Source organism: Falco cherrug, chromosome 9 (genome assembly GCF_023634085.1).
Source record: "Falco cherrug isolate bFalChe1 chromosome 9, bFalChe1.pri, whole genome shotgun sequence".
NCBI lineage: Eukaryota > Metazoa > Chordata > Aves > Falconiformes > Falconidae > Falco > Falco cherrug.
This window is the reverse complement of record NC_073705.1, coordinates 10,940,928-10,967,911: the sequence shown is the minus strand read 5'-3', so window position 1 is coordinate 10,967,911 and position 26,984 is coordinate 10,940,928. Positions and strand designations below refer to the sequence as shown.

General features: G+C 52.2%; 1 protein-coding gene across 3 annotated transcripts; it reads left to right on the top strand.

The window, feature by feature from the left end:
• The first annotated feature begins 26 nt into the window (after positions 1-26).
• TRAF2 (TNF receptor associated factor 2) lies at positions 27-26,915 on the top strand. 3 transcript variants are annotated; one of them, XM_005442015.4, is made up of 10 exons: positions 27-638; positions 3,011-3,231; positions 3,856-3,934; positions 4,298-4,396; positions 14,730-14,801; positions 17,023-17,097; positions 17,815-18,174; positions 19,123-19,300; positions 22,748-22,896; positions 23,663-26,915. In XM_005442015.4, exons 2-10 carry the CDS (start codon positions 3,044-3,046, stop codon positions 23,879-23,881), a joined length of 1,419 nt encoding a protein of 472 aa, XP_005442072.2. In that variant the 5' UTR covers positions 27-638; positions 3,011-3,043; the 3' UTR covers positions 23,882-26,915. The 3 variants fall into 3 exon arrangements, with proteins under 3 accessions (XP_005442072.2, XP_055576209.1, XP_055576210.1); XM_055720234.1 differs by lacking the exon at positions 27-638 and adding an exon at positions 2,028-2,068; XM_055720235.1 differs by lacking the exon at positions 27-638 and adding an exon at positions 2,294-2,420.
• The last annotated feature ends 69 nt before the right edge of the window (positions 26,916-26,984 follow it).

The window sequence follows — 26,984 nt, the reverse complement described above, 5'->3', positions numbered from 1 at the left end:
GGGCCGCAGTGGCCGCCTCCGTCCGCCCGGCCGAGCTCGGCCGCTGCGCCAGCGTCGGTTCAGGGCCGCCCCCGGGAGCTGCGTGCCCGCTCGGGCGGCAGCCGGCGAGGGGAGGGCGGCGCGGGCCCTTCCCGCCTTCCCCCAGCCTCAGCGCAGGGCCCGGGGGTTCCCGCTCCCCTCGTGTGCGTGGCGGCTGTGGCAGGCCCTTCCCGCCGGCTTGCAGCTGCCGCGGCCCGTTGGCCGGCAAAGCCTCCGGTTTGTGTTCAGTTTCGCAGGAAACCTGCGTAAAGCCGTGGGTGGGAGGCAGGCCCTGCCGCCGGAAGGCAGCAGCGTGCCACCGGCAGGGACGTTCGGCAGTAAGGGCAGGAAAGCCCGGACCTCCCGCTCCCTTATTTCTGAAATACGGGGACGGGAGTGAAACCCTGGGCCGTGTTTCCGTAGGGCCTCCCCGCAGCAAAATGCGGGAGGGGCGGCTGCTCTGCGGGCTGCCGGCGGGCTGGGCATCGCTTGGCACCCGGGTGCCGTGAGAGCGTGGGGCTTCCCCTGCGGAGGTGGGCCTGTGACCCTGACACCGCCCGTGCTCCGCCCGCCGCTGTGGGAGGCGGCAGCTTGGGGACTGGAGGTGGAACGTTGAGGAGGTGCGTGACTATGTGTTACTGTCGTGTTACAGGGCGCTCCGGCAGCCGGGGTGCTGCCACGGTGGGTTTGGTGGGAGCAAGGCCCGTGGGTGACACTCGGGTGGGATGGTGCTGGAGCAGGGCCCGTGGGTCCCATCCTACGGGTGGCACGGGGGCAGGACGGTGCTAAAGCAGGGCCCGTGGGCCCATACCATGGGTGGCACTGGGGCGGGACAGTGCTGGAGCAGGGCCTGTGGGTCCTGTCCCACGGGTGGCGCTGGGGTGGAACAGTGCTGGAGCAGGGCCCGTGGCTCCTGTCCCGCGGGTGGGACGGTGCTGCGGGTTTCCTGTGGCTTTGGGAACGGCATGTCCTGCCCCAGTGCTGCTGCTAGGGTCACGGTCCGTTCAGGAAACTGAACGGTTTTTCTTTGCTCGGTTCCCCCAGCCAGCCAGGAACCGGGCGGCGTAGAGGTTTCACTCTCATTCTCCCGGACAAGTGAGGCAGTGCCGGGAAAAGGGACATTGCCGGGGAGCGAGCGAGGCGGTGCTGGCCTGATACACACGTGGGGGATCCCCTCCGGTCCCCGCGGATCCCCGGAGCCACCTGCCCTGGCCTTGCAGGGAGCTCCTTGCCTCGGGGGGGCCCGGTGCCCCCCGAGCTTGCAGCTTTCCCGCTCTGCGCTGCCCTCGCCCCGGGGCTGCCCCGGCTGCCTTACCGGGGTTGTCCCCGGCCTGGTCACCGCCGGTGCTCCCCGGGGAGGGTTTCCCCGGCGCTGGGTGAATTCCCCAGGCGGTGGGAGCGAGACTGCCTGGACCCCGCAGCTCCTGTGGTGTGAGCCCACGTGGGCCGGGGACCCCGAGCAAAACGCCCTGCTGCAGTACCCCCGCACCGGGCCGGTTCCCCTGTGAAAAGCCCCGGGCGGTGACCTCACCGCTGCGTGGCAGGGGGCTGCCCTTTCCCCCGCGGCAGTTGCCTTTTTCTTTGATTAAACTGAAGCCCTGCCCGGTCCCTCCGGGCAGACGGTGACCATGGCACAGGTAAGCGACCTAGAATGGCCCAAAGCGCTTTAAAGAATCCGTCTGGGGCCAGGGGCTGCTCACCCGGGCCGGCCCGGGTCGGTAACGGGGAGCCTTGGCGGGAGGGCGGCTGCCCCCGCGGGGTGGGGGTCGGGGTGCCCTAGGCCGGGCACCGCTGTCCCTCGGGGACCCCCGCCGGGAGGTGTGAGGCTGGGTGAAGGGGTTCCGGGGGCGGCAGCGGCCTGCGGCCGGGACGTGGAGGTGGCCGGGGACGGGGGTGACGCGAGGGAAGTGGGGTGGAGGGGTGCCGGAGGGGGGCGATGTGGGCGTGGCCGGAGCGGGCGGTGACGGCGGGAGGGGCGGGGCGTGCTACACGTGTCCGGTGGGCGGGGCCTGGCCGCGCTTCCGGTGCGGGGCGCGGAGGGAGGCGGCCGGTGAGTGCGGCGCTGTCCCGGGCCGGGCGGATGGGGAGCGGCGGGGCGGGCAGCCGCGGGCCCGTCCCGGGCTTCGCTCCGCCTTGAGCCTGGCCCGGCCGGGCCGCTCCTCCCCAGGGGGCGGCGGGCCCCGGGCCCCGCGGAGCACGGCTCCCCCCAGGGTGGCGGTGCTGTAGGGAGGCTCCGCCACCGCCTGCCAGCCCGGCAGTTACTCCCGGTGAGGGCGGGGGCTGTAACCGGGGCCGGCGGCGGCGGAGTCCCCGCTAGCGGGGCTGGCAGAGCCCTGCGGGAGCCTGTGCGGCTGCAGGCCCGGGCAGTGCCCGGTGTCCCTCGTGGTCCCCGGGACGTGCCGGTGCGTGCAGCAGCAGCTTGGCGAGCGGCAGGCAGTCTTGATGCAACTAAAAAAAGGGCATTTAAAGGCTGGGCGAACCCCCCCTGGGCCCACGCAGGGGCCACCCGCGACCTAAAACACGAGGAGGGGGCGCGGGGGGCGAGGATGCAGCCACAGGACACGCAGGTGGGCGAGGAGGCATCTGCACATCATCCCCTCTGGTCCAAACAAACACATTTTATTCTTTTTCTCCTTTCTGACTCCCTTGTGCCTCTCCAGCCCTTCTTTCCCAGCCCCCCCGGGTGAGACCCTGCTGGGCTTTAGGATGGTTTTTTACCTTGTTTTGGGCCAGAAGCTGTGATTTCTGGGGGTGGGCTGCATTTCGATAAGTTTGGGTGTCTCTTTGTTCTGGATTTAGTTCTAAAATTAGCGGTAAAGTTTCCTTCCCTATTTTTAACAAGGTGAAAGCAAGTTCATGGTTTACATCAGCCCATTTACCTGTGTTGCTGGGTTTTGGGTGCTGGTGTAATATGCTGTGAGTAATGCAGTTTGTGTGGAAAAATTACCCCCATCCAGTTATAATCAAACAGGAAAAATATGTTTATTTTCAGGCTCTGGAGATACAGCCAGTTTTTTTCGTTCACATGGCAGCAGCAAACTCTACTCCACCTGGCTCTTTGGATCTAAACCAGCCTGGGTTTGCAAAGGAGATCCTTGGAACTAAACTGGAGGTCAAATACCTCTGCTCCGATTGCAAGAATATATTGAGGAGGCCGTTTCAAGCTCAGTGTGGACATCGCTACTGTTCCTATTGTCTGAAGAAAATTATAAGGTACCTTTTGTGATTTCAGTCCAAAGACAGAATACTTGAAAAGGTGTTTTCAAGTGAAAAAGGAGAGAAAAGTCTCATTTTCAGGGTCTTCTCAGCAAAGGAGCTGTGTTTTATCGTTGAGATTCAGCATCAGGCCTTCTTTAAGGGCATGTGTAATCTCTGACTTGCTTTTATTGTTCTGAGGGTTGCCTCAGTGTTCCCTTTTCCAGAATCTCCCAGATTGCTTTTGCCGTTCAGGTGGCAATCCGGGTGGATCACCCAACTCCTTCAGTCTTCACCACAGCTACTGAAGGAACTTCCTCCTAAAAGTCATCATATGGACGTCATGCCAAAATATGAGAAATCTAGGCACAAGCTGGCTTCCAGAAAAGTTTCCTTGTGTTTTGTCTCACTCTTGCCTTTAACTGAGGGAAGCTAAATAGAGCTGTTAATCAGGAGAAGAAAAGAAAATTAGCATCAGAAATGGGCATTAAAAATACACATGATCAAAGGCTCAGTGTGGTGTTTTAAAATTAAGAAAATGCTTTCATTTCAGTTACTGAAATGTTAGTTACCAGGAATCACTTTATTGTTAAATCATAGATCGGTCTCTTTGTTTGTTTGATTTATTTTTCTGTCTGATAGTGCTGGACCTCAAAAGTGTGCCAGCTGTATTCAGGAAGGAATATACGAAGAAGGAATTTCTATTCTAGAAACAAGCTCGGTAAGTAAACAATGCATTTTAAAAAATAAAGAAGCTCACAGATGTCATTAGTACCACTTGCAGGTTTTGTTTTAAAACAGATTCTGAGAATCCCTTATTCCTAGGAAATATTTTCATCAGTAGTGAGAATTATGATTAATGTGGTGGACTCCCTGGCTTCTAAAATCCAGGTCATGTTGATATAGTGGTGCCCTACTTAAATGCTGTAATAATGATTTGTTTGCAGTTAGCTCACCTCTGAGGATGTGTGTAGCAACTGGCCTGGGAGAAGTCTTAAGAAAGTCTTAAGGAAGAATTAAGAGACCCAACCAAAACTGCAACCTCTCAGTAATTTTTGTGGTTTGCTTGTTTTTTCCATTTTAGGCTTTCCCGGACAACGCGGCTCGTCGGGAGGTGGAAAGTCTGCCTGCTGTCTGTATTAACAGTGGCTGTACTTGGAAGGGGACTATTAAAGAATACGAGGTAAAGATCAAAGCAAGGCTTTCAAGCTGGAGTCCTTTTTCTTCTCTCTCTGGTGGTTTTCCATGTCCACCGATGGTGGTAGGAGCTGCCAATTCCCTGGACTTTAATGTAAGCTGGAGATTTCCTGGCTGAGCTAGGTTTGTGTGTCCTGCTGAGGGCACAGGCTGAACTGAAACAATTTCAGATTTGCTTTTGATTGCAGGCACTAAGCACATCCCTTGCATGGTGGGAACCACCCACTCTGTGTCTCCAGCTCCTTTCTGCTGTAAAAGACAAGCAAACTGTCAAGAAATTGTGCTGTGCCATAAAATTGTTGTGAAGTTCTCTGCATTACGTGAATCTAAAACCTACTTCAGAGCCCTGAGCTTGGGGAAAGTGGCCTGGCCACCATCTTGTTTCCAGCCAACTGCCCCGACAGCTACCAGGGTGGTAGGACTGGGTGTTGATCCCTGGCTGGCTACCCATGGCTCCGAGCTGTCCTGGGCCATGATACTGCTGGATGGGATGGTTTTTCCACCCCTGCTCTTCTCAAAGAGCCCACCAGCTCTTTAATCCAGGCCTTCATTGTGGCTGTGGGTGTTTGGTCCTTAGCGTGTATACAGCTAACGTGCTTCATAAAAGTGTGTTCTATCCGAGGGTGGCAGTGGACCCCGTGCTTTGCTGTGCTTTCCAACAAGTCAACTCTGTTGTGGCAATTTGCAGTGTTAAAATGCACTGACAGTTAGTAGGGAGTTTATGTTCAACGGTGAAGCTTTGGTGCTCCTGAAGGACAATATTGTCATCCTTCTTGAAATGGAAGAACCACTGTGTGGGGGGCCTGAGATAAGAGGAATAAGTTTTATTTCCCTCTAACACTTGCCCTAGGTAAAGGTTGTAGCCCTGTGGTTCATGGAGATTTGGTAGTGATTGAGATGTGTGTCAGGAAAAGGTTTAACCTGGGTCTGTCTAGGCTAACGTTTGGATTATCTTTGCAATGCCACTGCAAGGTGGCAAGAAGGAACAGCTGTGGATCATGCCTGAGTTTTCTGCCTGGCTTGCTGAGCCTGTTAAGAGAGAGGCTTCCCATGCCATCCTGCTCTCTAGAACCTTTCATTTTTTCATGCTAAAAGTTCAGTCCAAAAGGTGAGGGGATGTAGGCTGTCCTGCTGTGAAACCCTCACTTACAGATCTGTAAGTGGCTTGTGGTGTGGATGTATGATCGAGTAAGTGTCAAGCTGAAAGCTTAACACTGATGCAGCACTAAAAGTTTGGGGGTTACATTTCAGGATATGGTGTGTTTTACTGAGGTTCTAGGTTCAAGCTGTGCTGTTGGTGCCTGCAAATTGTTCGACCTATGCTTTGATTTCTGGTGACCAGTGACTAGAAGTCCGATGCCCACTGCAGTGTTCAAATGGTAATTGTCGTGAGTTCATCTCCATTAGACTAAACCAGATTATAGTCAGTGGCTTCCAATGGTATTGATTGTGCTGTAACTGATGGGATCTGAACTTTTTCCCCTGGATTTAAATAAAAAAATCTTAGAGCTCTGGCAGAGCTAAGCACAAATCATCAGATGCTGAAGGTTCTTCCTGTGTGGTCTTACAAGTGTTTGAACACAGGCTTGAGTCCAGCCAGAACTTGCACTAGAAGTTCAAACGGGCAGTGAGCTGTCCTGGGATAAGTCTGCCTTCTTGCAAGGCTGCAGGTGTGTGTGATGCTCCAGGATGTTACACACAACTGTTTAAGAGCATCTGAGTGGATTAAGGCTGTGCCTCTTTTTTTATCTCCACCCAATCTTCAAAAGGTCCTGTTAGGTGTTTTGCTAAAACAGAGTGTGTTTTGTGGCAGAGCGGCTCTGGAGTGCTTGGCCTGCAGGTCTGCGGCGCTGATCCTGACTGTCATGGGTTTTGTTAGTCTTGGGGCAGCGTGTGCAATCACAGGGGAGCAGTGGGGATTTCGAGCAGTGCTAGCTGGCTCATCTCAGGACTGAGCTCACCTCTCATGCCTACCGTGGGGGGCATTCAGTCTAACTGGGGGTAAGGTTATTTTGTGTCCTCTCGGGAAAGCCGATTCTTTCCAGGGAACTGGTGAGAGAAGGCAAGGTCTGGCTTGTGTTCTCTCTCCTCCCAGCTGCCTGCCAAAGAGCTATGGCATTCAACCAGGCTTGGCTGTAGTCATGCAATCGGAGCTTAGGAGATGTTATGTGTGGCTGAGCGATGAAAGGAGGCATCAACCAGCCATGTTAGCCCCGAGTCTGTCTCGGTACCGTGCACGTTATGCCCTGCTGTACAGGTAGACTTCTTAGTTTAGTGCCACAAAGTAGAGCTTGCCTCATTGGTATGGTTGCATCTGTAGCCAGCAATGTGTGTAACGTCCTGCAGCAGCTCAGCGCTCCCTCTATGGAAAGTCCCTTGCTGCGCTATTTCCGACAGGACATGGAAAGTCCCTAAGAGCGAATTCATTGTTTGCTGATTTAAAAATTATGTTGTTCGTACTGAGAGAGATTTACTCAGCTGCTATCTACTTACAAATCAAGAGATACTGTCACTTCTGGTTTGTTAATTTTACCAGGGCATGATCAAGGCAAAAAAATATTCTGCAGCTGAAAAGCTCTAGCTCTTCAACTTAAAAAATTAATAAAACTGATTTCAGTTTTGCTTTCTATTAGAAACTAAATTTCTAAAATTCAGGTCTCAAAGGGAGATACAAAACTGAAAGTGCAGTCTGCGTGGAGCATGTGAAATATTTAAGTGCTTAGCACATGTCTAGGTTTATAAATGCATTTTTCAGACTTTATAAATATTATAAATATTTAGTGGCATTTGGATAAAGGAATTTGTGGTGGGGCCGGAGGGTTTTTCCTTTTAATCAGTAACCTCTTTTCATGTATAGGTTTCCTGTTGAGTCTGCCTGAATGTGTGCGCAGAAAAGCAGGCTGGGGGCAGGAGTCTTTATATTCAGGTGGAAAGTCTGAGGAGGGTTGCAGAAACTAAAACAAATCCCTTAGAATAAAAGGAAAGACCAGGAAAACTTGCCTTGTGGTATCCAGGTAGAGGGAGTCTGGTCTCTCAGCTCTGGAGCATTTCCTTACTTGCCTTGCAGTACCTCCAGTTCCCTGTGTCTGTCTTCTGTTTTATCAATGTATCTTCAGTTCTCTTATACTTTTTATTTAATGCTTTTCATACTGCCAGCTCCCTTTCTTTGTCTCCCTGCCCAGGACTGGGATGGGATGAGGGGGCTGCAGAGCGGTGCTCACTTGGTCAGCCTTGGCATTCCATTTGTTAACCCAGACAGACATTTGAATTACGCCCTGTTCATCTTGGGAGATACAGAATTATTGGAGACACAAAAAAGTGGATTTGTCTGTTTTGGAAATAGAACTACATTTTAAACTTAATCCTGACAGTGGTATTTAAACTAAGTTTGATGGGGACGTTTCTAGGAAAACAGATGAGCTCAGCTAATGAGGATGGGTGGCTGTCATCTGTGGTGATAACCTGTCCTAATCCAAACTGTAGGGGCTGCATTTTCCTTGTAGTTCATTGTCACTTTTGACGACTTCATTTTAATTGAAGCCTGGAAGGCTGTGGAAGGTGCAAAACTCAGAACTTATGTGTTGCTACTGCAAAGCCTGTGGTGTCAGAGAGTATGTCTGCAGCCCCTTCTGGGCTACATTGCTTCTTGGGACTAGGAGGACAAGCTAACTGGGCAGTCCCTTCTTGCCCAGTGTTCCTGCTGGGAGATGCTGGAGAAGCCCTGCTACACCTCGTGTAGAGAAAACTGTCCCCTCTTCAAAAAAGTTGCTGAGTGCCCTGGGCCAGGGGGTCCTCCTGCTTCGTGTGGCTTCACTGTTTCATGCCCCCCCTTTCCAGCTGTATCCCAGGAGTGCCCGACAGGTTTTGGTGGTGATTTTCAGCTTAGGCTGAAAACTTAATCTTCAGGCTTTTTGTGCATAGCTTAGAACGGAGCTGCTGGTCTTTGAAGCTACTTCGCCTAGTTGCCTCCAAAGTGTACTTTGGAGTGTTTTATAGCAGCGTTGGCTGCATGGGATGCAGTGTTTTAAGCGCTGTGGCAAGCACACTTGGAGATGCCATGGCAGTGCGACCAGCCTTCCTTTTAAAATCCAGTCCAGCGTTTACTGTCTTTTTCTGGAGGTTTTGGCATCGAGTTATGGATTGGTGTTGAAGTGCAATTTGCAGCTCGCTCCAGCCTGATCCAGCAGTTTGTCCCAGGACCAGATTACTTTCTTATGCAACAATCTCTGCCTTGCATGTGCAGGTGACCAAAAGGACCTCACGCTTTGGAAAAAGTGATCTGATGCGCCTTTACTTTCTGGAGCTGAGGTCCACAAACAAAACCCAGCTTCCCTTGCAGTCCCTGAAGTATAGGTTGTGTAGCTGGCTGCCCAGACACGAGGCAGTTGTTTCCCAGACACGAGGCAGTTTCCCGTCCAAGCCCGTGGTGGGAGGTAAGCCACGGGGAGTGCCAGAGAGCATGTGTGGGAGGGGGTTGGAAAGCCCCAACTACAGAGGGTCTGCTTTTTGCTTCTGAAAACAGCTCAGCCTCCCTGTGGTGGCCCACCTAATTAACAGTCTCGGCATCTGCCCCTTGGAAAATGAAAAGCTGTAAGTCGTGAGCTTTGCAACTGAGGAGAGTGCTGTGTGTCCCTTCCAAGCTGTGATGAAACCCCTCTGTGCGAGCACAGCTTTAGGGGTTGTGGGGCAGCACTTCATGGCCAGGGAGATGTTCCTTGGGCTTCAGGTGTCTGGCAGGAGCCAAAGCCATGGTCACATGCAACTTCTGGAGTACTTCCAACTCTTCGAACAACCTAGAGAAAGCGGGTTTGAAATCAAACCACTCTCCACAGGCTCTCGATTTCTCCAGCATGTGAAAGATACTTATCCTAGTTGTAATATATCTCACTTACCCTTTTCTGGGTGCCAGTGGTGTTGTCAGCCTTGGCCATGCCCACCATCTGCAGCTCACAGAGCCTGGCCGACACCAACACCACCCTTTCTAATGTGAAGGTCAAGTGGACCATTAAGAGGTTTCATCCTAAGGCTGTCCTTTTGGATCTGAAGGATTAAGGTGAAGCTTTGCATGCTGGTGAAAGTACTGCTAGAAGGGAGGGAGATCTCTCCAGGGGCATTGTCTTGGGACCTGGTCAGCATGGGCAGCGCTTTCAGTGTGCTTAGAGCATCTCCCACGGCTAACGACAGTGGTCTACTGTCAGAAATAACTATGGGAGGCAAATTAGATCATTGCTACGAATGTGCTGGTGCCTGGCATTGTTAGCATGATGGTATGATTGGAGTCCGCTCCCTGGTGGCAGGTTGTTCTTGAGCAGTGACCTCATTAGATGCAAACAGTACATCTTGGGTATTTTTCACGCAACCATGACTGTAACTGTTAATTGTAGCCTGGAAGACCTGTGGAGTTACCTCTGATCACACATTCCCGGTTCCTTTGAACCTCTGTTATGTGTCAACCAGCTGTTTACAGAGACTTTGTATAATCCAGCACCATAATTTTTAATTTCCTTGGCAAGCAGATTTAGTCTTTTTGGTTTTTCAACACAGCTGGCCACATCTGAGATGGGAAGACAGTTGTGTGCGGGCTCCAGCTGGCAGTGGGGCCAGGTCAGGTTCAAACTCAGGCTTATCTAACGTGCTTTGGGGGTCCAACCCTGTTCCATTTTGGACTGGAGTCTCCCTAGGAAAGTAATTTCTCTGGGCTGACGGAGGGATTTGGAAAAAGCATCCTGGAGTGTGCTACTACTTTGTGCTCATGTAGTTCAAAATAAACAGGGAGGGAAAGGCAGAGTCTGTTTTAGGAAATGGTAGAAAACCTGCTGCTTGCCTTCAGGTGCTTCTCGTACCCTCAACCTTCTTCAAAACCTGCTCTTGCTTTCACATCTGTCTTCAATGCATGAAATGCTGCTGTGATGTCTCTCTACCAGTAAACCTCAAATCAAATGTTTGTGTAATCAGCCCTAAAAGGGGATGAACAATACCATCAAATGCTGGTAGTAAAAGTTCCCGTACTGGCTCTGAAAAGGCGTGAGCGAGGCCCCTGGGAATCCTACCATCTCTTCTGCCAATTTTTGTCCTCAACTCAGATGCCGTGACGTTGGACAGCATTGTAAAGGCTGGTGTGCCATGCCATTGCTGCCATGTGCACGTCCAACTAAAGCCACGAGCAGTTACTTAATCTTTGTTTTTGACACGTTCTTTGGGGTTTAATTATTTGTGATGCCAAGTGAACTTGTTTGGATTTCTGTCATCAGCGTGTCCCAGTGAAGGGAGCAGTTTGTGTCTGGCAGCAGCTGATGTGACAATCTCGGAAAGCTTCCGTTCCTGGTTGGCACTGTGAGTTACAGACTGGCCTCCTGCTTTCCAGCCTCGTCTTGCTGGGCTCCATGCAGTAGTGCAAGGACCATGTGCGTGGTCGCCATGTGCCAGAACCATGTGTGTGGTAGCCCAGCCCACCCATGTTGGGAAAGGTTTGAGCAGGCCTGGCTTAAAACCAGCCTCAGGACTCCCCTGACGAGGAGGAGACACAGCACAGAAGGGCATGTTGACTTCAGAGGAGCAGGACATCCCAAAGTGCCTGCGTTGTGGGCACATTCCCATCTTGGAGGCTCCGGAGCCACTGGGGACCTGGCAGAGGTGCATGAAGCAACTCATGCTTCTTGGCACAAGGGATTCAGGCTCCCTCAAAACCTAGGCAGGCATCTCTTTTGGATGGATGTCTGGACACCCATTTTCAGTGTTTTCTCTACAATTCTGTGGGCCTACCCTTGCAGCTGGGCTAAGATGCCAAAGGAGCCGCGTGCCCGACATGGCAGTGCTGGGGCTGGAGATTGCCAAAGCCCTTCCACACTCTGGCGTGCCCTGTGCCGCTTCAGCTGGCTTTCCTCTGCTCTCCTGTTAGCTCGCCTTCCTTTTTGTTGCTCCCTTCCTGCTGCCAAGCCCTTCAGCTTTGTCTGTGCTTACGGTTGCTGTTGCCGCATCTGGAGGGGGCTAACTTTCAATGACGACCCTGCAGGAGGCTGTTTGCAGAAGAGCTGTGGTGTGCAGCTCGCACCGAGCCTGCTGTGCTGCGCCTGGTCTCTCTGCCAGCCCTGCCCTTTGCGATCACCTTCCTGCCAGGCTCTGGCAGAGGCATCTCGCAGCAGCTGGTCCGAAGGTTGCTTTTCTCAGCTGCCTGCCTTCGCTGGAGGAGGGGGCAGTGTGTCACGCTGATGGATTGTCCAGCGCAGTTGCAAGACCTTCATAAAAACAGACTTGATGTTGATAGGGCAGGTTATGAGCAGGGCAGCTGGGCAGCAGGTGCGCCTCCTGCTCTGCCTTCGTGAGATGGGGGTAATAATTTTCAGCAGTGGCCTCTTCTCCCATAGTTCAAGTTTAGCAAAGCCTTGAGAGGCGAAACGGTGATCGGATTAAACTGCAGTTTTCCCTTTTGCCTTATGCTGGCACAGCAGAGCAGGTCATCCTGGCATTCCGTAGGGAACAATCATTTTGTCTTCCAGGGATCAGCAGCTGTTATTAAAATCTGATTTTTCCCCTCTCTGTTCCCGTGCTGTTCTGCACGGCTGCACTGAAATGTGCTGCCCTCGCTGTCGCAGGAGCTGCTGTGCCGGGAGCTGCGCGTTCCTGCTGGCTGGGGATGATCCCAGGAGTGCCCCAGGAGAAACCTCCACTGAAAATCCTGCAAATCACTCTTCTACTTTTCCCAGTATCAAGATAGGAGAGTTATGGTGTGCACACAGGCAGCTCTGTTAGCCAGCAGACCCCCAGGCAAGAGGGCTTTACATCTCTGTTGCAGCCCGTTGGTGGTAGATGCTGGAGGGCTGGGTGGCCACAGTGGGTAAGCCGTGAGCGTCTGCACCCCAGGCAAGTGCTCGTGCGCTGCCCTGGTCCTTCCGAAGGCGGTGGAGGTGTCTGGGTTTCTAGTCTGTCAGGTGGCTTCCCAGGGAATTGCCTGTTCTGATGGCGGCATGTGATGTACAGGCTGCCACTGGGTTTTCTCGCTGTTTATTTTTAGGGAGTGGAATTGATGTGCGGATCAATCTGCAGTTTTGGTTTTAATTGAGTGGGAAGAGCAAAGTGTTGCTGTGCAGGCTGTTAGCTCTGCCTGGTTTGATTTTCCTGCTCTTGGATGCTGCCGGCTGGCGTGTGCCTCAGTTTGCAGCTGGTGGGGGAGAAGTCAGCGCTGAGGGTAACTGGAGAGTAGCCCTGAAGATAAGAGCCAGACTGTGGTCTTTCAGCTCTGCTTTAATGTTTTTGTTGCTGTCCACTGTCTCTGACCCCCATCTGACTTATGTCCATGACAGGTTCATTCTGGGAGGGTGACTCTGCTCTCCCCGAGCCCCGTTCACAGTGATGGCTTCCCAAATCCGCCTGAAATGTTCGCAGCAAAGGCCTGGATGTCAGAGGTGCTTGTCCCTGCTGCAGAAGCTCACCGATGTGGGTTTGGGAAAGATGTAAACAGGAGGATTGCCCCATTCCTGGGGGAGTGGAGTGTGGCAGATCAGACCTGAATGCCAGCCTCTTCGGCTTCAGGGTGGGGTGGATTTCTTCCAGCAGCGATACTATCCATCTCTGTTTAAACACCCGTGTAAGGGGGGAAGGAACAGGGGATTCCAGAAGAGCCCAGAACTGTTCATACAGAAACATTGTTCATACAGAAACATTTGTCTAGAGGCTTGGATCTGTGCTGGTTAAAGCTAATGCTTCTGGGTGTCTTTAACATTCACATACCGACTAGTTGCACTTCAGCTTAGCTGTGTAGAGCTGGTTTCCCTTCTCGTGCTGCAAGTTGGGCACGCTTTGCAGGGCTGCCTGTGTCTTGGATGTTGTATTGCAGTGCAGCATGGAGCCAGGATGAAAGATAAGTGCTGGGAGGCGGGGAGTGTGGAGGGGGTGGTAGTTTCATGCCTAGCACGTTGGCACAAGAGAACATAAGTTTTAAATACTCCTTTTTAAAATGTCTCTACAGTGAAGTTTCCTTCCTACAGCCAGACTGTCTGTTCTCATGCCAGCATTTTGTGGGTCGTGAGGAAGATGCTATCTGGTGTTTCTAGAACATGAGAGCAGTAGGTGGGTAGAAGAAAGGGTTCAGCCCCTCTGAGCAAGTGGGATGAAGGCAGGCAGTCTGCCTCCTCCACCTGCTCCACAGGCAGAGGTGTGTTTGTGCAGGCAGCACTGCCCAGCTGAGCTGCACAACCTGGCTGGTCCGGTCACCTTTCCAGGGGCAGTGCAGCGAGGGTGTGAGTCTAGTTACTCATTTAAAGTATAAAAAGGAGAGAGTAACTAAGAAGCCAAAGCTGAGCCGCTAATGGGTTTCACTTTCCAGTTTCTGATGTGGTAACAGTGTTTAAGTTTGTGCATGTTCCCCCATCCCCCCAAGACAGTAACTTCTTTTAATAAAGAATAAATGTGACCAAGTTTTCAAAGCATCTGGTTTCAGATGACTGATTTATAAATGCTTCTGTGTTGGTTTTTTTTGTTGTTTGTTTGTTTTTTCCTGTTACTACCATGGCAGGATACTTCAGTGCACTTATCTTTTAATCTGAATTTTGAGCTGCATATTCATGGCATTTGCAGTGCCTTGTTTCAGCTGGTTGTTGTGTAAAGAGAAAGTTTAAGCAGTGTGGAAATGACACGGAAAGCAGAGGCACTGCTAGCATTCTAGCTTTCCCAATTTAGCTGGTATCACTGGCCCTGGTATCTGCTGAGGAGAGAGTATCACATTGCCCTTACAGTTTGTTCAGCTCCTCTGGCCGCCAAACAAGCTGCGTGTGCTCTTGCTGCAGGGGTAGGGGCTTGTGTGCATATATTAAATAGAAAAGTTTTGAAATATTTTTCTTTCTGGTTGAAAAATGGGTTTCTGATTCAAATGTGAAGATACTACTGGACAGCTCAGCCCAGCGTGTGATGAGTAGGCTGTGGGTTCATACTTCAGCTGACTGATAACCATTACTGTGGAAAAATTAAACAAATTATCTTGCTGAGGTAGTGGCTGGCTTCACTCAGCCTGCCTGAATGTGTGTTTTCCTGGCAGAGCTGTAAATGGAGCTTCCTGTTGAGTTACCTTGTCCGTCAATAATTTGGTATTTTTAAAGGTATTATAGCAGCTTTTAAATTGAGGCTGAGACTACACAGGCACCCAAAATTCTGGTAGACTGGAGATTGCACCAGTGAGTCAGCATGCAGAGTTACCAGCACGACCAAGATTTGAGCGTAGCTCTTCTGTGCTAAAGTATAAAACTACCCCTGTTGAATTTACTTACATAACCTCATTGGAGCTTTTGTTTAGAGGACCAAATATTCTCCTGTTGATTCTTTTACAGGCTCATGACGAAGTCTGCCCCGAATTTCCACTAACTTGCGAAGGCTGTGGGAGGAAGATCCCAAGGGAGAAGGTATCCATCCAGCTGTCGGTGACCGTGTGCTGTGGTGGTGTTTGGCATCCTGCTGGGCTGACACAGTGTCGTGGTTTAACCCCAGCTGGCAACTCAGCCCCACGCAGCTGCTCACTCATTCCCCCCACACTGGGATGGGGGAGAGAATCAGAAGGGTTAGAGTGAGAAAACTCATGGGTTGAGAAAAAGACAGTTTAATAGGTAAACAAAAGCTGTGCACACAAGCAAAGGAAAACGAGGAATTAATTTACTACTGTCCATGGGCAGTCTGGTGTTCAGCTGTCCCCAGGACAGCAGGGCTCCATCATGCGTAATGGTGACTTGGGGAAAACAAATGCCGTCACTCTGAACATCCCCCCCCCTTCCTCCTCCTTCCCCCAGCTTTATATTCTGTATGGAATATCCCTTTGGCTGGTTCAGATCAGCTGTCCTGGCTGTGTCCCCTCCCAGTTTCTTGTGCCCCTCCAGCCCTCTCGCTGGCAGGGCCTGGGGAACCGAAAAGTCCTTGACTTAGTATAAGCGTTAATTAACAACAACTGAAAACATCAGTATATTACCAGCTCACACCAAATCCAAAACACAGCACTGCACCCACTGCTAACAAGAAAATTAACTCGGCTGGAAGCAGGGAGGAAAACCAAGACCATTAGAAAGTGGAGCGGGGAAGACAAGTGGCATCCATTAGTAGAGCTGTGACCTTTCCATAAGCCTCAAACTACTGGTCGGGTGTGAGTGAACGTGACTCATCAGCACTTGTAGTTTTGTGTTAGTGCTGCCAACGCCACCTCGCTTTGAGCGCTGTGTTTGCCGTGCTTGTGTGCAGGGCCTCCATGGGAAAAGCATGCTCATGGGTTGAAAGGGTACTGGAAGGGGAGCCCTTCTCCAGTTAAATGAATTTATTTCTAATTAATCATGTAATGGAATCTATGTCTATGGGGTCTCTATGCTGCTGGCTCCTGGATCAAGGCTCAAAAGTCTGAAAATCAAAGTTGTGGGAAACATTTTCAAAAAGCGCATTCATCTGAAACCAGCCTGCCTGCTATGGGCACATACTTTTAGTAGGACTGCACAAGGTCCTTGTAGCAGGGCAGGGGGACAGAAGCATCAAAAAGATGAGCAGAGAGTTCTTCTAAACAAGCAGTGTAATGAAGGACTTTGTGCTGGGGTCTTGGGATACAGATCTGCTTGTCTGCAGGCTGAAGCAGAGGCTGGGTTTGTACAATTGCCATAAGTGATCTACCCTTTGTTTAAATACCAACTCCCTCTTTTATATCTCTCAACTTTTTGTTGATTAGCTGCAGCCCTTGTAGCTCTGAGTAACCTGACTCATTAAGCAAGCCAGATGGATCTAGAAGCTTTTAAAAAAAGTGGTTTAAGAACAGTTTTCATCGACATCTGTTGTAGCAGATGTAGGTGTTCAATGTGGGATATGGTCGTTGTTCAGAACAGACCACTGATATCTGATGATGAGAGGTATATCAAACCCAAGCTGATAACGTGCCAGGGCTTGTTAGCATTAATCATGCACTGTGTGGGAACCCAAACGAAGGCGGCTGGGGGTTTAGTGGCACTTCTCTATAGAAATATCCACTGTAGTGGCCTCAGTTCCTCACGGCAGCCGCCAGACGAGAGGTGGTGGAGGTGTGGCGTCCTTCAGCTCCCAGTGAGGGGCGGCTGGGCCCAGCAGAGCATCTTCCCTTGCACAGGTGGGCCTGCAGTAGTTGCTGTAAAGGCTCAGGCAGGACCACCGGGAAGCTTTTTGTTCCCAAATTTATAATGCTTAGCTGGAAGTAAAAATACCAAGCTGTGGCACGTCCCGACCAGGGGAAGCAGCATCCCTGGAATTAAGTGGCTGGCTGTTTCACAGGGTTGTTCCTTTGCCTCCCCTTCCGCTGCCCTCAGTGTAGCTTCTTGTGCAGCATCCATGATGTGTACCTGTGCTGGCTGCTTTTTCTTTCTTACATACGCAGGTGAGAAGTGAGACCTCGTAGCCATCGAAAGAAAGAGAAATAAAACTTCCTTCCAGGTGTCAGTGCTATATTTATATTGCACCTACCTAATGGTAGGCAGGGTCCAGGTTTAACCGTGCCCTTTGGCAGCTGGGGATCAGCGGTGCCTTGGGTGTTCTTGAGATAGTCTTCAGTTTCATAGACATCAGTGAGATGGAAAGGGAGCTACCCAGGGACGTGTAAGATCTAACGTTGCCTGCCTTCCTTTCCAGTTTCGGGACCATGTGAAGTCTTGTGGGAGATCAAAAGTGCCTTGCAGATTTGAGGTTGTCGGATGTGCTGAGGTGGTAAGGGCTCGTCTGTTGATGTTTCTCGTGGGACTTGTGCTCAGTTCCAGTGTTGGAGTTAACCTGCAAACTGCTGTCACCCAAACTGTTATAGATGTTTGTGTTGGGATATTTGACCAAAGTGGTGCTTCAAACCCTTTGCAAATGGAGCTTTAACATCATCTGCTGTCCAGAGTTTGGGTATCCAGAGAATGAACTTAATGTGGAAGGAAACCTTCTCCGTCTTGAGGAACATGCTGAGTGCTTTGAGGAGCTGGTGGTTATGCTGCCTTCAGCTGTAAGCACAGAACCGGGGCCAGGCCAGATTTCTCCATGTGACTTAAGTTTTCCCAGCTCCTACTGGTGATGTTCGTGTAAATTTCCTCCTTGGGAGGATTGTGAGAGGTTTTGTCCTTTGGTGCTATTAAATACGTCTGACGGAGCCTTTCTGGGAAGTAACGGAGGAAGACAGAGTACAACGCTGTGTGCAGCTGGGGAAGTGTTAAGCATCTTTCATTGTATGTGATTTGCAGCATTTCTAAAACAAAACAAAAACCACCGCCACCACCCCCAAAATGTGTTGTGTTTTGTTTTGTTTTTTTTAACTATCTTTCTTTTGGTTTTTCCCCTTTATAATTTAAAGCCAACATTGTGACCTCAAGAGGAGAAATTTGTTCTGTGGATGGTGACAGCGTAGATTGAGCTTGCTGAATGGGGGATGTATTTCTCTTCCTGCAGGTGGAAAATGCAAAGCTACTAGAACACGAAAGCAAGTGTTTGGCTGAGCATCTCTACATGCTACTGAGTTTTGTGCTGAGCCTCAAGGCTGGATCTGGAGACCTAAAGCCCCTTCCTGCTCTTTCCTCATCACAAAACAGCTCCCCACTACTGGCAGCAAACTCTCTGTGCTCAGAGTCGGAGCTCTCCAGGTCCCTGGAGCTCTTGGGAAGATGTGAGGCCCTTGAGAGGAAAACAGTGACCTTTGAGAACATTGTCTGTGTGCTCAATCGGGAGGTGGAAAGAGTGTCTCTAACAGCCGAAGCCTACAGTCGGCAACATCGCCTAGACCAGGAGAAAATTGAAACACTGAGTAACAAGGTGCGTAGCCACTGACTTGGGCTTTCTAGCGCTCTGAGCAGACTTTTTTTTTTTTTTTTTTTTCAGTTTCCTTTCCATGTTATTAGCTTCACCACCTAGCCCTGAAACTCCACAAATCTGAAGGCAGCACTAAAATATTGTTTGTGCCTGTGCCCAACCCTCAAAGCTTCCTGGAAAAGATGGGAATTAAACTGACATGCATTAAGCGTTCGGATCTCTGCTAGTAATCATTACGCAGACACAGAGATGTTGTTCCCTGGTCAAGTTTTCCAACAAGAGACACAGCACCCAGCATTGCACTGGACCCCTCTGAATCTGTGGGGCTGCTCACCTTCCAGACCTTTCAAAAGGAGCATAAGCACTGATGCTGTGCTGCAGCGTTGTGCCAGGCAGGGTCCGGAGGTGTGAAGAAGCTGCCCCCACCAGTATGCTCCAGCGTGGTCTCCGCAGAGTGCTGCCAGTGTGTCGTGGCAGCTGGGAGCTGTGCCGTTTGCAGCGAGTACCTGTGTGCCAAAACTGGCGTGACCCCATGTTAGCTGGCAGCGATTAAGGCTCTGGTTGGTGGGGTGTAGGTTCTGTTTCTCACTTAGTTTTGTCACAATGCTGAGATTGTTTGGGGTTTTTTTTGTCCCCCCATCCTCACTTCTTGTGCTGCTAGTGTAATGGAGCTGCTCACTGGGAGGATTTTTCCATTCACTGTGGGAAAGTTTCCAGCTCAAGCACTGAGTTGTATTGATGTATCTTCTCCAGAATGACAAGGTTCAAAGGGAAGCTTCAATGAATTGGCTTACGATGCTAAATTTCTCCCTGCCATGATCCCCTGTCAATTCTGAAGAAGTCTCTCACTAAAGGGTCGTCCGGGAGGGGATGCTGGTGTCTGCTGGCTTTCTTGGGTCTCACACCAGTACGTGTTTCTAACCAGGCTGCACCGTGTATCCCACTGAGCAGGTCCGGCAGCTGGAAAGGAGCATTGGGCTCAAAGATCTGGCCATGGCTGAGATGGAGGAAAAGATCCGCAACATGGAAGCTTCCACCTACGATGGTGTTTTCATCTGGAAGATAACAGAATTTGCCAGGAAGCGTCAGGAGGCGATAACAGGCCGCTCTCCTGCGATCTTCTCTCCAGGTTATTGCCTGCAAAATTGCAAAAGCCTTTTACATCTCAGTTGGGTGTGGGATTTGTAGCGGTGTCCTTAGGGGAGATGCTGGCCATTCAGATGTACCTCTGTTCTGCCCCCCTTTCTCTGCGGAGCCTGAACCACTTTGGGGTTTTTTTAGCATTGGGCTAAATGAAACTGATGGTGAAAGGGGTGGGTTTATGATTGCAGAAGACCTTTTTTTAATTTCTCATGATGGAGGATGCAGCCCTCTTAGCTTTGGAATACCCCTGCATAACCCTTCAGTTATATACTCAAGAGACCATAAAACCAGCAATGAAGGGGTTAAGGAAGGGAGTAAACGTATATTAGAGCCCCAGAAATACATTTTAGTGCCTAAAGCATGACAGTGCAAGAGACGTCGCCTAAATAAAGCCCGAAACCATGGCTAGGGAAGTGCTTGAATATCTGTTAGAGGAAGGGGCTCTCCTCGCAGAACTGCCCCAGCCCAGCACTGTTCCTCCTGTTCTTAAAAAAGAAAAACTTGGATAGTGAGCAGTAGGTTGTGATCTGGCTTGTTTGCTTACAAATGCGCTTCCCAGGCTTGCAGCTGTAAGGTGAAAACATCTCTTCACGCAATTTCATTGCTCGGTGGGGAGCTTGCCTTGCAACCAAATGGTTGAGGAGGGGAGTCTGTGTTTGCCTGAGCAGGAATCGCTTAGATCTAAGTGTGCTGCAAAGCTTTTTCAAGATGCCCAGAGCTGGATGCAAACATCAAGCATGTACCTTGCACCTGCTTCCTGGTGCTGAGAAAAAGCAGACTGTGGCTGGGCCATGAGATGAAAACAATTGAATTTTTAAAACTACTTTAAATTCCATTTTCTGGATGAAGGCCATTCAGAGTCCTTTTCTCTTGAATATACATAACTGAAAGAAAAAAGGTTCCCCTTCTTGAGAGAAACTAAACTGCTACTGAAACTGCACGTGCAATTAGCATTTCCTTTTAAAAGTCAGCAGGAGCCGTGGAAAACCCCTGCTCTTTATCCGCTTCGGAAAGGGCAGCACTTCCTTCCCTTTCCCAAAGCCAATGAGTCTGCTTCAAATCTACTTTGGTTGAATTAGAGGGCCTTGATTCTTGCATCCTGTCCATCTGCACTGTGCTGGAGGGCTGCTTGGCCTGAACATCTCCAGAGGCTGTGGTTTGGGGGCAGATGCTGGACGGATGCAGCCGTGGGCATCCCGGCTGGCTGTGCCCAGCTCAGGGGTTCCTCGGGTCCCTCCATGAGCTGATGCCACCTGAGGGTCCTCACAGAGGGGCGAGATGTGTGTATCAGAGTCAGCCCAAGGGAGGGAAAGGGATGGAACCTCTCCAAATGCAAGAGGCGTCGTCTGTGCAGATATTTGTTGGCTGTTCTCTGAATGCAGTTCCTCCCAGAACTGCAGCTTGTGGTTGCTGGTGCCTCCTCCTCCTCCTCCTCCATGCTCTGTGCTGGCTGGTCTCCATCCCACACCTGGCAGCAAAGGCAGGGCTCAGGGCTTTTATAAACTGTTTCATCAAAGGAAAAACTCCTTTGTGGGCCACCAGACTGTTCTGTGTTGCTGGTTGGTCTCTGTAATCTGCTAATGAAAATCTCGTATGTGGCTGGATGGATTGGAATATGAGGGTTGCTTCTGCCTAACACCAGGACTGCTTCTGGAAAAGGCAGGACTTTTTTTTTTGTTGTTTTTTTTCTTCCCTTCCTTCCTTTTTTTCTTTATCTTTCAAGTACAAAGTGCAAGGTCTTGTTTTCTACGGTCGTCGACTGTGTCGTTTAGACAGAGATCCTTATTCCTGGTGCTGCTTTAGCTGAGAAAGTTGGGCTGAGAAACAAATATTTCTCGTGGAGCTGCATGGTTTTTATCTTGGAAAGTGAAGCAAATAGACTGGTGCTGTTCAGTCTGGGAAGGAGACAGCTGAGAGGAGAGGTCTAGGTTGTGAATGGGATGAAAAAGGGAAATGAGTATAATTGTTTTGCATTTAAATATAAAGGCAAGGAAATACCAAATGAAATCACTCTTAAATGAGAAGGAAGTAGAGTTACCACTTGCTTGCGTTGTGAGGACACAAGGATTGCGACAGGATATTGCAAAGGGCAAGATCATAAGAGTTCAAAAAGGCAAATCCGCACAGGGAAGGTTTGTTGGGGCATGAACTGGGACAGTCCGAAGCGAAGCTCCTGCTGGGAAGCCATCTGCTGCTGGGGGGGCAGCTTGCTGGGCTCTTGCTTTGCTTTTGATCTGCTTTGCCTTTGCTCGGGCCAGTGGGAAGCAGGATGCCCGGTTCACTGCTTTGAGCTGGTGGTGCGGTGTGTAAGGTGTTTAGCACTGGCTGCCTGGTTCCTTTTCCTGGGTACTCCTACCACTCTGGGGCCATCCTTCCTCCAGTTCCCTGCCTGGTTTTACATTCACAGGGTTACAGGAGTGCTGAGAATCCTCAGGTGGGCAGGGAGGATATGCTGCTTAGACTAGCAAAGCGTGGCATCTGCCCGGAAAGCCTTTGGGTGAAGCAGGTGGAGGGGAAGGACTAGAGGAAATGAGTTGGGGAGAGCCAGGAGAGAAGCAGTGACCAAGCCCTGATGTCCTCAGCCTGTGGAAGTGCACAGTATCTCTGCTATTGCTGGGTGGCCTGTTCCTAAAAGTGCACTGAGTTCTGCAGTAAAATGCTGTCTCTGATATCCTGCCCTGTGCCCTGAGGCTGCTGAGCCTCACCAGACCTGAGGCACGTAGGGCTGTGCCGCTGTGAGAGGGTGGTTTGCAGCAGGTCCCTTTCCACGATGTATTTCTGTGGCCCCGCGTGGGTCTGGTGTCACAACATGGGCATTCCTGGAATTGCTGGAGGAGAAAGCCTGAGATCCCGGAGCCTGTGCCCACACCGTGGAGTGGCTGGGTTCCTAACAGGAGGCCGAAGCTCACTTGCTTAAACCTCTGCCCCCATCAGAGGCAGCCACTTTACAAAGGGGGTGCAGCGAGTACTAAGGGTGGTCTACCCCCAGTCAGGGTTTTTCTGGGGTGGTTTTGTTCTTGCTCGTCAGCATCATTGCCATGAACTGCCACTCCTTTAGCAGTCCTGTGCGGTCTGCAGGAGGACGCAGTGGGAATCGCAGAGCTCCGGCTTTGGGCTCCGCCTGCGGTGGCGGCTGGGGAGAGCCCGAGGGGCTGGAGGTGCCCTGCCCCGTGCCACAGCGCTCTGTGGCTCGGCTAGACCAGGGGCTTGTGACTGCCTGACCTTGGGCTGTCTCCAGGCCAGTCCAAGATGGCATCTGACTGTACCTGGTAGCTTTCCAGACCACCTCCACGGTGCAGGTATTTTAAGACCCAGACCTGGCTTCTTCCAGAATCCAAACTTTCTAAGAGTCTTCAGAGTTCAAAGGAACCTGCTGGTGCCAGGCTTTGCTGGGTTTGATACTCACTGTGTCTGTTTTACAACTCTGTGACAGCTTTCTACACAAGCAAGTACGGCTACAAGATGTGTCTGCGCGTTTACCTGAACGGGGATGGCACCGGGCGTGGGACCCATCTGTCCTTGTTCTTTGTGGTGATGAAAGGGCCCAACGATGCGCTTCTGCGGTGGCCCTTCAACCAGAAGGTAGGTTTGGGACAAAGCCCGCTCTGCCCAGCAACCTGCCTCTCTAGTTTTGCACCCACTTGAGCTTCTAGACACCGTTGGTCTGGGCTACTTAGCAAGCAGAAGGAAGGACTTGGATATGTCGTCAGCGCTGGGGATTCCCCAGTCGTGTTGAAAGCACCGAGTGTGCTGCAGGGCAGGGGCGTGAAATGGCAGAGGGTGCAAGCGGGGAGCAGCAGCGTGTTGGGAAGGCGAGCAAAGCCTCTGCATGAATGGTGAGGGAAGGGGGTTGTGGCCTCGGTACCTGGGGTGCAGCTGATGCTCGCTCGGCATCAGAAGCTCAGATTGCCGTTCCTAGACATTGCAGGTTTGCAGGATGCTTCGAGGCTGAGCGGGCGAAGCACTGATGCAGAGGGGCTGCCTTCTTGTGCAGGAGGACCTTGCTACTCTGTGCCGTAGTGAAATACCTGCATGGGGTATTGGCGTTGGAGCAAATGCCACACCGGCCACTTGCAGGTTTTCAGTGTCAGCCTGACAGCCCTGCGCTGCCACACAGAAGTTTCCAGTGACAGGGCAGGATGTGGGAAGGTTTCTGCAGAATGTCACCAAGGTGATGTTGTCTGCTGACCCTGCTTACAGGCATTTCTCAGATTTGTAGGCGTGTGGCATGGCTACGGCTGCATTGGCACTTGCGTGTTTCGTGGGCTTCAGATGAGCAGGGCACCAGGCTGGGTTTCCATGTGCTTCTTATTCAGCCGCTCTCCTGTATTTTCACACTTCCCCACAGGTAACCCTGATGCTCCTGGATCAGAACAACCGGGAGCACATTATCGATGCCTTCCGACCTGACGTGACATCCTCCTCCTTCCAGCGACCCATCACGGAAATGAACATTGCCAGCGGCTGCCCGCTGTTCTGCCCCGTCTCTGTGATGGAAGCCAAGAACTCCTACGTGCGTGATGACGCCATCTTTATTAAAGCCATCGTTGATCTCACGGGCCTCTAACCCTCCTCACCTCCAGGAGCAGTGAACGCAGAGCCAGCCCCGAGTGGGGCACCCCCCTCTTGTGCTGCACTTCAGGCAGGTCTCGGAGCGAGGAGGGGGCAGAAAGGGGAAAGGGAAAAGCCCTTCCCAAAAAGGGACCTTCACTCCGAGTGGAAACGAGGTGTCTGACGGGAACCCTCTTCCCTGGTGTCAGAGAGACCTTCCCTGAGCAGAGGTTTGGGTGGATGATCCCAGTCTGCAGGGTACAAGAAGATCTCCTGCAGGAACTTGGGTGTCTGAACTGCTGCTGTCTGGGCTCCCAGTGGAAACCAGTGCAGCTCTTGCTCTACTTGGCTTAGTGCACATCCACAGTGCTTTGTAGTAAAACAAGGGTTTGGCCTGCTGGAGCACCACCTTGTGTGGATGTTTGGCTCAGTCATCTAGGATTTTCTTCAGAGATCTCCATATTCCTGGAAGTTTTGTGTGCTGCTGGCTGGTCTGTGCCTTGGTGGACAGGAAGGGTGTGTGGCGGACTTGGTGCAAGCCAGGCGAGAATGGTGCTAACTGGTTTGCTGCTGTTTTGATTCTGTCAGTGTCTTCAGTGAGGGGCGCTGAGCTGAGCTGCGTGGCAGGTGGGGGAGCAGTACCTCAAGTCTGGCTCTCGCTGTGTGTTTGATGGGTGCTGGGAGTGCAGGATGGGGCAGGCAGTGCCTGTAAGGGAGTGTGGGACAGCACCGGGGATGCCCGTAGCGAAAGAGAAGCAAATCTCCCCTGGAGACTGCCCGTCCTGTCCCAGGAGAGGAGGGTGACACGGGGCTCCGTGCAGCACAGCAGCCTCCCACACCCTGCGAACCCCAGGTGGATTTTTAGCCAGGCCCTCCCATGCTTGCAGCTGAGCAGCTGTGGGCAGGGTGGTGGCAGCTGGAAGCTGACTTTACTCACACACAGGTGCTCTGAGCTGGCTTTTGTCCCTGTCACAGGGCAGCTGGCACACCAACCTTCCTGGGGTCCTGTACAGCTGCAGCTCCACTGCTGCCATCCCTCCCCACAGGCACTCACGGCTGCGGCACTGATGGATGTGGCACATCTTGTCTGCCCAGGTAGTGGGCAGCTGCTGGCCAGCTCCTGCTGTCACCTACCCGCAGCAGCTTTCTGCTGTCCGCCCCTCAGCTCTGGGGCATGCTCTCTGCTCCTCACTGAGCCTGCAGCCACCGGGGTAGGACCTGAAGTGGGTGGAGAAGTCCCCAAGTGAAGCTTGCCGTCTCCTTTCTGTCCCGGGGTTCCTGGCACCTTTCCCTTCAGACAGCAAGTGTTTGGCACCCAGGAGAAGGTCGTTGTGGAAGAGAAGCCATGGCCACGTCCCTGAGCTGGGGCTGGCTGGTCCCTCTGGGGCTGTTTTGTTGGGGCTGTGAGTAGCTCCGGCTGGGCAGTTAGCCAGGCTGGGCTCTGCAGGCTGTGCTGCCTTCTCTGCCTGTGCTTCCCACCCCTGTGTCAGCATCTGAACGTGCCCCAGGCCGCTGTGTTGGTCACCAGAGCCAGCTGCTGACCTCGCCTTCAATGATAGTGCAGGACCCCTCCCATGCTCCTCCTCTGGGCAGGAGGGCTGGCCACCACTTGCTCGTGGGCACAGGAGACGTGAGGCTGTGGTAGGGGAAAGCCCAAAGCCTGATGGATGCAGAGCCCGTCCTCGTGGTCCGCTTCCACCTCTGCTCTGGCATGGCTGCACGGTGGGGCTGTCGGGGAGATGGCCTGGGCCACCCTGCCAGGTCTGGCTGTCCCCTGCTCCTGGGGTGGTTTGGAGCATCCCTGGTGCCTTGCCTGGCATCCTTCTCCATCCTGGTGCGCGGCTGAGCGGGACCCTGACCCAGGCTACACCTGCACCCCAGGGCTGTGTGTGGGCTGGGGGCGCTCCCTGTGGATGGGTCCCCGTTGGAAGTCTCCCTGTGGATCTTGCCATACCGGTTGTGTGGGAAGGGCAGGGCAGGCTGTGGCATGGGTCAGCGCAGCAGCACAGTGGGCTGTGAAACCTCCTGGCACGGCTGCTGTGACTGAAAAGGTGAGGGCTGTGGTACAGGCAGGGCTGGGCAGCTGCCTGCACCCTGCCCTGCTGCCACTGTCCCCTCAGCTCTTCCCAGAGGTGGGAGAGGGGTGCCAGGACCCTTCCTTTGTGCAAACCCCCTTCCAGCCTGGCCCGAGGGATGGATCAAGCCCCGTCTTGCCCCTCTCACCCCACTCTCACCCTGTTGCCTTAGGAAGGAAAAAGCCCAGCAAAGCCTGAGAGCTGTGCTCCCACCCACAGCAGCTCAGCATGGAAAGGCCTAGAAGGGGGAGGAAAATCAGCTCTGCTCATTTGGGGGCTGGGATTAATGTATTATTTGGGGGGGGGGCAGGGAAGCTTGGTCTGAGCTGTGTGAATGTCTTTGCTCTTGGGGTGCTGGACACCAGTGCCTGCAGCAGGTGACTGGCCATGTAGTGCCGGGGATACCTGTGGGGATGTTGGCTCAGCTTGACGGGGGTGGGGGGGGAAGGGTCTGGCCTGCTGTCAGGGGGTGGGTGCTGGTCCTCCTGCCCCCGCAGGTGCCTGCAAGCTCAGTGGGAGGGTCTGTGCTGTGAGCAGAGAGCAGGCTGACCACTTCCAGCTTGTGGATGGACACAGGGGCGTTGGAGAGGGGTACAGCACGGCAGGTTGAGCCCCCCCTGACAGAAGCTTACTTACCGCAGCGTTGCCCTTCCCTCACCATGTGGGTGAAGAGATGCAGGGCTGGTGCTGACAACAATCCTTTTTTCATTTGTTTAGCAGCTCTGGAGCTTGCAGTGGTAACTGTAGTATTTGTCCCTTGCTGCAGGCAGGGGTATGGTACCTTCCTGGGCACAGCTCTGCCAGCCTGGCTGGCACAGGGACAGACACGGCACAAGCCACTGCTGGATTGCTGTGTTTTTTCCTTTCTTTCCACAGCTATCAGAGAACACCCATCTCAGCCTGGCACTGTGAAGTAAGTTTTCCTTGAGGATGTAGTACAGTCAAAACCACTAATAAAAACCTGTTTGAAGAGCATTGTTGTATAATCCTTGGGACACCAGGGCTGCAGCACTGCACGGGGCAGAAGAGGAGCAGTTGCAGGAT

What these genes read in the sequence shown, in the direction of transcription:
- TRAF2 (XM_005442015.4), top strand. Translation starts at nt 3,044, where the DNA reads ATGGCAGCAGCAAACTCTACTCCACCTGGCTCTTTGGATCTAAACCAG. An exon ending in TTGAAACACTGAGTAACAAG is followed by an intron (nt 18,175 to 19,122) that starts GTGCGTAGCCAC and finishes CCCACTGAGCAG; the next exon opens with GTCCGGCAGCTGGAAAGGAG. An exon ending in TCCTGCGATCTTCTCTCCAG is followed by an intron (nt 19,301 to 22,747) that starts GTTATTGCCTGC and finishes ACTCTGTGACAG; the next exon opens with CTTTCTACACAAGCAAGTAC.